We start from the raw sequence: 15000 nt of genomic DNA, 5'->3' as shown, positions 1-15000 counted from the left end.
TATATATATGTACATATATGTATATATATGTACATATATGTATATATATATATGTACATATATGTATATATATATATATATATATATATATATATATATATATGTGTGTGTGTGTGTGTGTGTGTGTGTGTGTGTGTGTATTCACTTGGTCTTTGGATCACGTGTTGGACTCGTGATCGATAGCTATTTCCCTCCTGGAAGAGAGCTCAGAGCTCGTAGGTCCGATCTATGGGTAATGCTATGACCTTACACACACACACACACACCCAACTCCCCGCCCACGAGAGTCAGAGTAACGACCCGAAGCGCAGCGGTACCGAAATAATTTCGGCCCTGGGCAGGATTCAAACCAAGAACTACGGGCCACTATAGTAGCAGTTCAGCGCTCTACCAACTGCGCCACCGAGTCGTGTTGTGTGTGTGTGTGTGTGTGTGTGTGTGTGTGTGTGTGTGTGTGTGTGTGTGTGTGTGTGTGTGTGTGTGTGTGTGTGTGTGTGTGTGTGTGTGTGTGTGTGTGTGTGTGTGTGTGTGTGTGTGTGTGTGTGTGAAAAGACAAATTTATGGAAAGAGTGGTATAGGTAAAGTCCAGGAAGGAGCAGAAGTACTTTATTCTCTAACGTTTCGACAGTCTTCTTCGAAACGTTAGAGAATAAAGTACTTCTGTTCCTTCCTGGACTTTACCTACACCACTCTTTCCATACATACATACATACATACATACATACATATATATATATATATATATATATATATATAAATATATATATATATATATAGTGAATCTTTGTTCTTCATTAAGTTGGAATAAAAGATTGCCGAAGTTCATTTTGTATATTGCGACGTTTCGCCCTTCTTAGAGCATTTTGAAGTACATCTAAATGATAATTGAGACATATATATATGACAACAAGCGAAATGGGAAAGCTTACACAAAACAGTGATGAAAGATAAAACATCTTGTGAGGGGATTATGTCCGTGGCGCTCCGTGGGATGCTGGGATGGCCATTTGTACACCCAGGGAAGCTAGAGCCACGGAGGTTGTACCTCTCTGTACATTTATGGTTGGAGCCTTCTCTCGAATATGGAGGGCCTCCAGGATCTCCAAACGATGAAAGTTGTGTGCGGAGTCGATGATCTTTGTGTTGACTAGATAAACACCATATGAGGACGGAGCCTTTATTTGTACGACGTTTCGCTTATTACAGCTTTTTCAAGTACAAGTTGAGATACAAATGCTTGAGATTAAATAAGGGGAAAGGAGGGAACGGGGAGAGAAAAAAGGGGGGGGGGGAAGGAAGAGGAGGAGAGAGGAGGAGGAGGAGGGTGGTGGGGGATTGGACACTGGGAAAGGATGAGAATGCTGGCCCAAACGTCCGTGAGCGAAATGTCCACAAAGGGTGGTTTAAGTATTTAATATTTTGCTGGCCATGGGTAATTAGGGGAATAATGTGAGGAGATATGTTAAACATGCCCCTGTTTTGTTCAATAGTGTTCGTTCCTTGAATGATTGCTGCTTCTAAACACTTCCTGCGGATTTTGTCTGGTTCCCGCATCAGCAGCTCTGCATTCTTCCAGTCCATAAGATGGTTTTCCTTGTTTCTATGTGTCACACATGCATTGGTGGTGACATCATGCCTGACGTCGTAACGGTGTTCACGTATTCGTGTATTCAGGTCGCGTGACGTTTCTCCGATGTAAAAAAAGCTGTAATAAGCGAAACGTCGTACAAATAAAGGCTCCGTCCTCATATGGTGTTTATCTAGTCAATCTTGTCGGCAGACTGCCACTTTTATGATCTTTGTGTTCTCCACCAGGATCTTTCTAGTCAGGGAGGAGTTGTGTTTTTTCCAAAAAATGTTTCTTTGGGGCACCAGCTTGTAGATGGCGCGTTAGTCTTCTGGAGAGAGAAGTCGTCGTCATTCCTATATAAGACATAGAACGAAGCTTACAGTCTTCGTGCGGGCAGATGAATTCATAGACAACATTACTCCTCCGTAATGGGTTGAGGTTACGGGTCGGGTTATTTCGCAGGATGAGGTTTGACGTTTTGAAATTCTTATAATAAATCCGAAGCTCCAGCTTTTCTCCAGGGTCGGATGTTTGTGCACCGCATTCAACAATTTCTCTGAGGATTCTTTCGTCCGTTCGGTAAGCCGTACTCATGAAAGATCTGTAATTGAGAATAATTGAGGGGCATTTCTTGGGAGGGACGGTGTCATGATTTAGGTAATTCCCCATTTTCCATCGGATGACTTCTTGTACGTCCTTATTGGGGAATCCATTGTTAACCAGGACTTGCTGCAAGCGTTGAAGCTCTTGGTGTAAAAGAAACCATGTGGAGCAGTGCGTGAATGCCTTGTTCACGTATGACGCTTTTCATGTAGGCTGCAGGGCATTCTCCATCCGCATTTAAACATCTACCCTCGTTCGTGCCTTTAACGTGTACAGTGGTGGTAAATCTACTTACGTCGGGCTTTACAGAGATGTCTAAAAAGGGCAAAGAACCATCAGCATGGTGTTCACTTGTGAAGTTGAGACAAAAGTTATTAGCGAATGCCTCACATAGTTTTTGTAGATGTGTATGGTCTCTTGGTTCAACGAATATATCCTCCACATATCTACCATAGGAGTGTGGACGAATTATAGGATCAGAGAGAACTAATCTTTCCACTGAAGCCATGCAGAAGTTGGCGAAAAGGACCCCGAGAGGGGACCCCATCGCCACACCATCTACCTGTCTATACAGCTTACCGTTCGGTCCGCGGAACGGGGATTCTGTCGTGCACGCTTCTAGGAGTTTACGAAACAAAGTTTCCGGAATGTCCAAGGGAACATGATTGGAGTGATAAACCTCATCTAAGATGAAGTTTATGGTCTCAATCACGGGGACATTAGTAAAGAGGCTCTCAGCATCTAACGAGGCAATAAGACCTGTAGGGGCTTTGTTGTGAAGAAGGTCAATAAATTCTTTAGGGGACTTCAGCAACCAGGAACTAGGTACATATGGGATAAGAAGTTCGTGGAGTCTCTTGGCTAAACCATAGGTCGGGGTGGGAATTTGGCTGATAATTGGTCTAAGGGGGTTGTGGGGCTTGTGCGTTTTAACATTTCCATATGCATAACCGGGTCCATGTTCTCCCGTTATGCGTTGTAAATGTATTCCTCCTTTTTTGGCGTTGATGGTGTCAATGATGTTGTTACACTTCACTTTCAACTTGTTGGAAGGATCCTGGGAAATTCTTTGGAATTTGGAAGTGTCTCCAAGGATCGTATTCATTTTCTGCAGGTACTCTTCTTTTGTCATAAGAACATACACCGCGGATTTATCTGCTCTCCTAACAACGATGTGCTCATTTTCCTGGAGTTCTCTGGCGGCTTTCTTTAGGTTCTCGTCGATTAACTGACTCTTGAAAGAGCCTCGAGACTTACCTGCTTCAGACAACAAATCAGCTGGTAGGTTGGGAGTTGTGGAGACTTTATCAAGCTTTTCCAGGGCATAGATGTTCTCCAGGAGGATCTCAATCTCCACTTTCTTCTGATGGCGACACGGATATAATCCCCTCATAAGATCTTTGATCTTTCATCACTGTTTTGTGTAAGCTTTCCCAATTCACCTGTTGTCATATGCATATATATATATCCACTATAAAGTAATGTCGTAGCACATTGATAAAATAAACTTTTTATCCCACAGTCGGAGAAAAGAAGACACTAATGTCGAAAGTTAGTGATCGAAATATGCAGAACGTTCGACATTAGTGTCTTCTTTTCTCCGACTGTGGGATAAAAAATGTATATATATATATATATATATATATATCTATCTATATATATATATATATATATATATATATATATTTATATATGTGTGTATGTAGATACAAATATATTATATATATATACATATATATATATATATATATATATATATATATATATATATGTGTGTGTGTGTGTGTGTGTGTGTGTGTGTGTGTGTGTGTGTGTGTGTGTGTGTGTGTGTGTGTGTGTGTGTGTGTGTGTGTGTTTACCTAGTTGTATTTTAAGGGAATGGGAGTTATGCTCATGGTGTTCCGTCTTCATATCTCATGGTGAGATTATTTAATGTTTTTTTAAATTCATGTATTGTTTTTGAACACACCACTTTCTCATCTAACTTGTTCCAACTGTCTATTACTCTGTGAGGAAAGCTATTCTTTTTCAGATCTCTTCTATAGCTGTCTTTCTTGATTTTCTTTCCGTGTCCTCTTGTATTTCTATCATCCCACTTTATCAGATTCTCTCTATCAATAATTTCTATGCCTTTCATGATTCTGTAAATAGCTATCAAATCTCCTCTCTCTCTTCTTTGCTCTAGTGTCTGTAGTTCAAGTTTTGCTAGTTTCTCTTCATATTATAGTTTTGAGAGTGTTGGTGCCAATTTTGTAATTGCTCTTTGTATTCTTTCAAGTTTTTTTATACATTTTTTTTGTACTTGGTGACCATATCGTTGCTGCATATTCCAATCTTGGTCTTATCAGAGTGATTAGTATTTTCTTCACCATTTCTTCATCCAGGTATGTAAATGCCACTTTGATTGTTCTTATTAAATTATAAGTTTCTCCAAAAATCTTATTTATATGTTTCTCAGGTGACATATTATTCATAACAATGACTCCCAGGTCCTTCTCATGTTCTACTTTTTTTTATTCCTTCTTCTCCCAATTTATATGATCCTGTTATTCTGTTTTTGCTTTTTCCAAATTCCATTATACTACACTTTTTAGTGTTGAACTCCATCTCCCACTTCCTACTCCATTCCCATACTTTATTTAGATCACTCTGTAGTGATTCACAATCTTCTTCCGTGTTCACTTTTTTAATAGTTTTGCATCATCTGCAAAGAAGCTCATATAACTTTCAATTTCTTCATCCATATCATTAATACATACAGCAAACATTATTGGGGCCAGAACTGTTCCTTGTGGAATACCGCTTATTACTTCATCCCAATTTGAGTGTTTGTGACTTATCACTACTCTCATTTTTCTTTCTTGCAAAAAGTCTTACATTCATTTAAGCAGTTTGCCCTGTATTCCTCCTTCAGTTTCTAATTTCTTAAGCAACTTCTTATGTGGTACTTTGTCAAAAGCTTTTTTTAGGTCTAGAAATGCACAATCAGCCCATCCATCTCTTTCTTGTATTATATCTATTAGCCTTAAATAGAAACATATTAAATTGGTGACGCATGATCGTCCTTGTCTGAATCCAAATTGCCTTGGATTTAGCACGCTGCTTTTTTCTAAATATTTTACTCATCTACTTTTGATAATTCTTTCACAAATTTTTGCTATTGTACTTGTTAGAGAGACTAGTCTATAGTTGGTAGGGTCTTCTTTATTTCCCCCTTTATATATAGGTACTATATTTGCTTTTTTCCAATCTTCTGGAACTTTTCCTTCTTTCAAGGAACTGTTTATTATGCTTTGTATTTTGTCTGCCAGTTCATTCCTGCATTCTTTCAGAATCCAGTTTGCTATTTCATCTGGTCCATGCGATTTTCTGACATCAAGATTACTCAAGTGTTTCATTATTTCATTCTTTGTTACTTCTATTTCTTTCATAGGAGGGACTTTCTCTTTCCATTCGATCTCTTCAGGTTGTATGTTCTCCCTTGTAAACACAGATTTAAAATGTTTGTTCATAATTTCCGCCATTTCTATTTCCTCTGTGTATTCAACTCCTCCTTGTCTTAATTTCTCCAAATCTTGTTTGTTTTTTCAGTTTGTTGTTTACAAATCTGTAAAATAATTTTGGTTGATCTTTACATTTTTCTATGACATCTTTTTCATATTTTCTCTTTTCCTCTCTGCACGCTTGTACATATTCATTTCTATAACAAGTATATATTTTCCATTTTTCAGGTCTTCTGTCTTTCTTCCATTTGGTCCAAGCTTTGTCTCTTTTGCCTTTTAACTCCCTACAACTTTTGTTGTACCAGCACTTTACATATTCTTTTACTTGTTTTTGTCTTGGAACATACTTTTCCACTCCTTTATTATAAATTTTTGTCAAAACATTCCATTTCTCATCTACTTTTGTATCTTCTTTGTGTATTCTTTCCCAGTTTTCATTTTGAAAGAATTCTCTTGTTCTATAAAAATTTGTTTTTTCATACATCAATCTTCCTTTTCTATATTGTTCACTTCTTTTCATGTATTTTTCCTCATTTAGTTCTAGTTCTATCAATATGTGGTCACTTTTACTTATTGGTGACTGATATTCTATCTTTTCCACTATTTCAGGTTCTGATGTGATTATTAGGTCTAGTCTCGATGGTTCTTCATTTCTATACCTAGTGTTCTCTTGAATCCATTGTGTCATTGTGTGGTCAATAATCATCTCAAGTAGAACATTTCTCCATGATTCTTCTCCACCCTTTACTGTCATCTCTTCCCAGCATATTTCTTTGCAATTAAAGTCGTCCATCATAACTATTCTTCCTCCATCTTCCATTATCTTGTTTAATGTTATCCTTGTGTCTTCTAACATACTTTTATGTTCACTCTCTTCCCACGAGGCTGTTTTTGGGAGCACGTAGTTTATTACAAACTTTTTGCTCTTCTTATCTCTGTCTTCTATTTCTATCATAATAATCTCTACTGTATTCTTTCCATATGTGACACACCTCACGTTTATATCCTTCTTAGCCAGGAACATAACTCCACCCCCTTGTTTTATCTCTCTGTTTCTAATCCAATAATTGTATGCATTGTGTCCTATGCTGTTGGGTGGTAGTGGACCTTTTAATTTTGTCTCTACAATTCCCATTATGTCCGGTTCCTTTTCCTTCAGATACTCGTTCAGTTCATTCAGTCCTGTTATTAATCCATCTATATTTGTGTAGGACACTCTTAACTTTCTGTTATTTCCATTGTATTTTCTGTTTCTTTTTTGTTTCTCTCTGTTATGGTCCATTTCCTCACTTTCATATTCACTACTCTCCAGTAGAATTCTTCTTTTTCTGACTGCGTTCTGTTCTCGTTTTTTTCTTTAGCTTCTTGCCTTTTCATTTTTTCTTCCTCTCTTTCCTCTTTATTCATTTCCCTTTTTATCCATACCTTTTTATATTGTTCACTTACTGCTAGCTTCCCTGTTTTTGCTAAGATATTCTCTGCTGTTGTTTGTGACCTGAATTTAATCTTAATTGGTCTGGTCTTATCTATACTATATTTTCCGAGCCTAAACATCTCTTCAATTTGTTTCATGATTTCAGGTTCATCTTCCTGAAATAATTCTAGTAAACTGTTTACTTTTTCTTTTTCCTCTTTAATTCTTGGGGTTCTATTTTGGTTAAATTTCCCTTCCATTCCTAATATAATTATACATTTCTTTTTGTCTGCTAAGTCTCTTACTATATTCTCTTTCTGTCTCATCACTTTAATAACTGAGTCTTCAGTTTGTTCTTTCATTTGTTGTTTAATTATGTCAGTAAATGCAACTTTACTGTTTTCTTGGATTTTTTCCAGCCCTGTGCTTCCTTTGCTATGGCCTCTTTATTGTCTTTATTATTCCTCTTTAATTCCTCATTCTCTTATTTAACTTCTTTTAACTGTCTTTTTAATTCTTCTATTTCTAAAGTTAAGTTTTTGTTCACCTTCTCTAGTTCTCCCAATCTTTCAACTCTTTGTGCAATCTTGGCTACGTTACCGAACCTGTTTTCCCAATGCTCGGTCATCTTATCAAATTTCTCCTCTAGTCTTGCCAGTCGGGGGAGCTTGGTATCCCCCCCACCCTCTTTAAATGCCTGGAAACTATTATCATCACCTTCCACTGTGCTGCTCTTATCTATATTTCTAATCTTTACATTTTTGTTGATCCCGTCATCACCAAAGTCAACGTCATCGGTCCGCCTTTTGTTTACAAGACGCCTGGCCTCCTGGACTATGTCCCCCTCTTCCTCATTTCCCTCCATTTCCCTCAATAATCCCTCCCTTTCTCCTTCCCTATCACCCCCCCTACACCACGAGCTCTCCCCTTCCCAATAAATACAATAAGGCACTTCCTGTACGTTGAGATCCACGTAGATTTTCCTTTTTCTTCGGAACTCTAATTCTCGCCGTCCATTCGACGAAAGTGTGTATTCACTTGGTCTTTGGATCACGTGTTGGACTCGTGATCGATAGCTATTTCCCTCCTGGAAGAGAGCTCAGAGCTCGTAGGTCCGATCTATGGGTAATGCTATGACCTTGCACACACACACACCCAACTCCCCGCCCACGAGAGTCAGAGTAACGACCCGAAGCGCAGCGGTACCGAAATAATTTCGGCCCTGGGCAGGATTCGAACCGAGAACTGCGGGCCACTATTGTGGCAGTTCAGCGCTCTACCAACTGCGCCACCGAGTCGTGTGTGTGTGTGTGTGTGTGTGTGTGTGTGTGTGTGTGTGTGTGTGTGTGTGTGTGTGTGTGTGTGTGTGTGTGTGTGTGTGTGTGTGTATGTAGAAACATTAAGGTTATGGGAAGAGACCCCAAAATGTAATGAGGCTGAATGATAACAATTCTTAGTTCTCACATGGTAAGGAACGCTGAGGTTCCGCACGACGTCTGGGCTGAGCCCCGCCTCGGCCAGCTCCGGTGGCGGGGAACACCAGTGGGGCGGGACAGGACTCATGAAGAGTTGGTTGAAGGCGTGGAATCCGCAGGGAATACAAGCCGGCAGACAGATGAAGTAGATGAGCAGCTTCTGGTACCTGCCGAACTCGCCCACGTGCGGCAGGAGGTCATCGAAATCTATTGATTTCTGTAAAGTTGAAATCCTGTCAATGATCAGGAGGGGGGAAAGGGAGGAGGGGGAGGGGGAGAGGGAAAGGCGGGAGGAAGAAGAGGAGGGTTAAAAGGGAAGAAGAGGAAGAAAAGGGAGAGGGGAGGGGGAACGGGAAGGAGGAGAGGGAAGGTGTGGGGGACGGGTCATCGTGGAGCTCCGTGCTTTTTTAATTTTCCAAAACCGCCAGGGATAGTGACAGTAACAGTGATGGTGGCATTGATAGTGATAGAGTAAAGGTGAGTGAGAAAATGAGTAATAGTGGAATAGTGATAGTGGCAGCGGTAGTGACAATGATAGTGTCATTGTTAGTATCCCTATCACCATATCTATCAAAATCACTACAACCGTCACTATCACACTCAGTGTCACTGTCACTATCATAATCACTATCACTATAACTATTACCATCACTATTAGGGTCACTATCACATATCATCGTCACTATCAGAATCACTATCACTATTATTATCAGAATCACTATCACCATCACTATCATTGTCACTACCAGAATCACTGTCATCATCACTGTCACTGTTACTATCACTGTCACTATCAGAATCACTATCATCATCAATATCACTATCACCATCACTATCAGAATCACTATCACCTTCAATATCACTATCATCGTCGCTCTCAGAATCGCTACCAACATCACTACCACTATTACTATCACTATCATTATTATTATTATTATTATTATTATTATTATTATTATTATTATTATTATTATTATTATTATTATTATTATTATTATTATTATTATTATTATTATTATTATCATTATTATTATTATTATTATTAATATTATTATTATTATTATTATTATTATTATAATTATTATTAATTTATTATAATTATATTTATTATTTTTATTATTATATTCATTATTATTATTATTATTACTATTGTTATAATTATTATTATGATTGTTATAATTAATATTATTGTTATAATTGTTATCATAGTTATTATTATTTAAAATTATCATTATTAATTATCATTATTATTATCATTATTATTATTAATATTATTATTATTATTATTATTAGTTATCATTATTGTTATTATCATTACTATTATTATTATTATTATTATTGTTATTATTGTTATTATTATTATTATTATTATTATTATTATTATTATTATTATTATTATTATTATCATTATTATTATTATTATTATTATTATTATCATCATTACTGTAATCATTACTATTATAATGTTAGTTGCTTTTATTTGCGTTGGCGTCCCTTCATCTACAAGGAGATAAGATGAAAAGGAAATGGGTGTAGGATGTGTGGAGGATGGGTGGGTGGGTGGGTGGGTGGGGGGGTGCATGCTTTGCTGAGCCACCTACCTTATAATGGAGGACGAGGCCTTTTGGTATATGAATGTACAATGTGTGTATATATGTATGTAGATATGAATAGAGTATATGTATGTTTGTATGTATTTATGTATGTATATATATATATATATATATATATATATATATATATATACATATATACATGCATATACCAATAGCTATTTCCTCCTTACAAAGGAGGTAGCAAAAAAAAAAAAAAAAAAGCATAAAATCCACTCCCAGCCATTCCATCCCCATATACTCCATTCCCTTGAGGTCCGACCCGCCTCTCCAGGTTGGACAAAACGAGTCTCCTGGTATACCTGTAGCCCCCCAGCTCTGCTGAGCGTCTCCCAAGGGACAGTTTATGCGAGGGTCATGACCTGATCCCGGTGAATATAAAGGGTCATTGGGAGTTCACTTAGCCCTTGCAGCAAAGCTCGCCTGCTCCTCTCCAGTAGGGTCCCTGTTGTAGCTCTGCTACAAAACACCCCAGCCACTAAGAAACCCCTCTCAATGGAATCCATGCTACACCCACCTACATAATTAACCCAGGCAAGCTACAAGACATATTTTAACTAAAAGACAGTCCCTTAATCGGCGGAGGCCGCTGGGACTCAATACAAAAAAAAAAAAAAAAAAAAAAAAAAAAAAAAAAAAAAAAAAAAAAAAAAAAAAAAAAAAAAAAAAAAAAAAAAAAAAAAAAAAAAAAATCACCAAAGACAGACGTCCTCGGGAACCTAGGGAGGAGGATTCTCTCGCCATCTTCCCCGCCATGACAGACGGCCTCGGGAACTGAGGAAGCTATCTCCAGCCACCTCCCGCATGAAGACTTCGTCGAGGACAAACAGTCTCCTCCTCTTCCTCTCCCCGTTCGTCTCGCGGCCAGAAGCGAGCTTATTTATCTGTTCATTGGCGCCCAACTTTAAAATAAATCAACGAAACTTTCCAGAGATTCCCTTCGGCCAGGTCCACGTCCCCTACATTCCTCACACACACACACACACACACACACACACACACACACACACACACACACACACACACACACACACACACACACACACACACACACACACACACACACACATATATATATATATATATGTGTGTGTGTGTGTGTGTGTATGTGTGTGTGTGTGTGTGTGTGTGTGTGTGTGTGTGTGTGTGTGTGTGTGTGTGTGTGTGTGTGTGTGTATGTGTGAAAGATGCATGGCTGTAGTGTAGTATGGGTACACTAGACTCCAAGAAAGAACAGCCATGAATAAATTTTGCCAGGTACGAAAAACCTTGCCCGGTAACAGCTATTTTAGAGTAGGATCATGTTGAGATATTCCACCAAGGTAATGGCCAAATAGTGACATGTGCAACTACCTGTATGTTGAGTATATTGAATGTCTATCTGCAAATATTTTCAATTTACAGGCTTCTAAATATGGGTGACTTTGAATTTAAATTTTCGGGTTCAATCAAGGTCAAAGGACTTTCTGCCAAGCGAAAGTCCATAAAAGACTCACTATGAATACACCGATAACGATAAGAATCTCTTTATCTGCAACAGTTTTCAAGTCAAGATCCTCTAAATGTTTGTGACCCTGGTTTTGACCTTTCAAACTCATTCAAGGTAAAAATACATTTTTACGACTTTTATGCATAATATCAACATGAAACATAAGATAAAGGTAATTTTAGTCTATATCTGATGTAAACTGGACAATCGTTGAGATGGTTACGGCAAAATGATAATGATAATAATACATATATATATATATATATATATGTATATATATATATATACATATATATATATGGATGTATATATATATATATATATACATATATACACATATATATATATATATATATATATATACATATATATATATATATATATACCAGTCTTTTTCCCCCTTACAAGGGAAGTAGCCAAATAACAAAGGCATAAAAACCACTCCCACCAATTCCATCCCCCACATACTCCACTCCCCTCCACCCTCTCTCCCCCCCCCCCACTTATCTTGGCACCTCCTGGATGATGGGTCATCCCTGCGTCTTGCCCACCGCAAGACACAGCACATCCACAGCAAGGCCGCTTCATAAATCGGTGATACCCCTTCTCCGTCCCCTCATGCAGAAAAGGAGAAGACGGGGAGAAATCCCTTCGGGCTGCGTCAATTTATTTCTCACACATACTCCCTCCCCCCCTCCCCCACACACTCCCCCCTCATGCATCACTGCATCATCCATACACAACCATTCTCCATCCACCCCTATCCTCTGTCCTCTCCTGTCCTTCCTCGACAAACATTCCCCTCTTTCCCAGTGTCCCTTTTACCCCATCCATCAATCTCATCCTAGGTCGCCCCCCCTGTTCCCTCCTTCCAGCTCTGCCTTCCATACCTCTTTTACTAATCTTTCTTCACTCATTCTTTCCATGTGTCCAAACCATCCCAATACTCTCTCATCAACCCTATCTCCCAACTCCCTTTCCACCCCCGTTTCCCTCCTCACCTCCTCATTTCTCACTCTCTCTAGCCTAGTAGCCCCTATCATATTTCTTAGACATTTCATCTCAAACACATTCAAACTCTTCCTCTCTTGTGTTCCATGTTTCTGTCCCATACAGTGCTGTCGGCACAATCACTCCTTCATACAATCTCCTCTTAGCATCCATTCCCAAATGTCTATTTCTCATTACACTTTTTAATCTCCAAGGCATTTACTCGTTTGTCTCAAATAAAAAAATAAAATGACATTTTGGGGAACTTGACCTTGAATCCACTACCCCCAAAAACTTTATAATACCATACATAGACCATCGGCCATCTTCTTTAAAAGTTCTATGACAGTTCATATATCCGTTTTACTCTAATTGGGCTTTCAATAAGCAAACAAGCTAACTCGCCCAAAAACACCTTTCACATGCTCCGTCCAGGCAAGGTACTACACATTTTTGTCTAATCCTTAACCAATAACTATACATCCAAAATACACCAGAAAACCCCAACTAACACGTAATAAAACAACATTATATACCAACATAAAAGAAAATCTGATCTGCCCCAATGGCTAATGGACTTTGACACAAAATCAATAAACACAATAACCCTGTTCTCTCTTTTGAGGAAACCCGTCGGCCTGGTGCAATTATTGCTTGTCTTGGGGGTGATTCCTCTGCTGGGTTAGTTTATGAGGGAGTGTAAAGTATAGATTTAATTGATCTATCAAATGATTTTTATCTTTATTTTATTTCATTATTATTATCATTATTATCTTTTAACTCTGCCATGGGGGGAATAACATGTAATTCCCATGCCGATCCCAAGCCCGGATGAAAGAGGAGGGTTGTCATGACAGGCCTAGCTAGCCGGTGACGTAAAAAGACCTATTTGGTCGAGAAACTCAAGGGACAGCCTATAATGTATTAGGAAAAATATAGGATTTGAGGGAAGAAGGAAGCTTTGAGAGGACAATCTGGAGAAGTGTGCTGGGAGCAGAAGTAAGAACTAAGATGTAAGTAATTATAATTTTTTTATCTGTGTTGTTTTTCATGAATATATTGTAGAATATAAGTAAGATCAAGAGAATATAAAGAACTACAACTAAGATTAGAAAGATTAGAACAACTTGATCTCCCTTCACAAAAAGACGTGGGAAGTAGGGGTTGGTTGCTTTATTCAGAAACATGAAAGAAATGGACGAAATTGACATTGGAACAAGAAATCACATCTCTCGTAAGGCGTTCTCTCCCACTGCAAATATTGTATCCACTTCTTGTAATAGCCTTCCTCCCTGATCATGACCCCGGAAGGTCGAAATGGGTCTAATAGAATTAGAATTAATAGTTCATGGCATATGTTGGACTCCTACTCAACAAACCTACGCCTTACCAAAAACATGATATTAGAGGTGAATAATATATAATCATTACAAGCTCAACAATGCCAGTGTTGTTTTTGACTTTCAAATCTACATGTAAGACGTAACTAGAAGTAAGCGTAGACACCCTTTATCACTTCGATCAACCTACCGACGTCGCATCATGATTGTCTTTCAGTTTCCTAAACGCTTCTCGCTTCGCTTGTGCTGCGTTCAGGGCCTTGCTTGTCCTCGTATATTCTTCCTCCTCGTCCTCTTCCCCCTCCTCCTCTCCCCCGTCATCATCTTCCTCCCAGATATCACAGTCTTCTGAATGTTTGAGCTCCATCACGATGGCACGCGTATTGTTCACTCCGTGACTGTCAAGAGCACTTTTTTTGAGCTTGAAATTATCTTAAACACTCATATGGTTTTAGGCTTCTCTCCACCACGGCATGTGTGTATGTGTATTTATTCATATACATGTATCTTTTCAGAATGTTTGCAGACGTGAATGGTCGACGACTCGCCGCAGCCGGTAAGGAACGTCAGGCTCAACGATCTTTTGGCTGTTTTCGTTCATCATGATGTCATCAGGAAAACAGACACGATGTTGTAAACTCAAATAACGAAACTGAATACCCCGCACCCACTTCACTCGCGTAACAGAAACACGTCAATTCTCATAACACAAGTCAGGCTGGGTTGTTCATTATCTTCGGTTTTTCATTATTCTCCTGAAAATCCAGAGCCTGGGCAGTGCTCGAGAAGCCACAAGTCGAGGTCGATCCCTAGAGAGACTGCCAAGTCAATCCAGATCACCAACCAAGAAGCGTTGATCACTGTCGAGGTCTCCATGAGCTGCCCACTCAGTGCTGGAACCCTCTGAACGCGTGTCTTGCCAGGAATAAAGAGGATTAGATTCCAGACACGCAGAACTGTACCACCAAACACCTTTTCACTACCTCTTCCATGAATTTCCCAT

At 38.7% G+C, this 15000-nt stretch overlaps 1 protein-coding gene across 1 annotated transcript in view; it reads right to left on the bottom strand.

Annotated features, from left to right (window-relative positions):
* The window catches only part of CarT (Carcinine transporter), a 48399-nt gene that overhangs the window by 33222 nt on the left and 177 nt on the right, over positions 1 to 15000 (bottom strand). Inside the window, exons 1-2 of the mRNA XM_076201845.1 lie at positions 14188 to 15000; positions 8555 to 8782 (exon numbers count right to left, since the gene is read on the bottom strand). The exon at positions 14188 to 15000 is cut by the window's right edge and continues 177 nt beyond it. Coding sequence (XP_076057960.1) covers positions 8555 to 8782; positions 14188 to 14364 — 405 coding nt within the window. The 5' untranslated portion in view covers positions 14365 to 15000. The remainder of the gene's footprint in view (positions 1 to 8554; positions 8783 to 14187) is intronic.

The sequence above is a fragment of the Oratosquilla oratoria genome, chromosome 18, assembly GCF_046742065.1.
Source record: "Oratosquilla oratoria isolate Oo_2021 chromosome 18, ASM4674206v1, whole genome shotgun sequence".
Taxonomy (NCBI): Eukaryota; Metazoa; Arthropoda; class Malacostraca; order Stomatopoda; family Squillidae; genus Oratosquilla; species Oratosquilla oratoria.
Note: the sequence above shows the minus strand (reverse complement) of the source record. Positions and strands in the feature narration are given on the sequence as shown.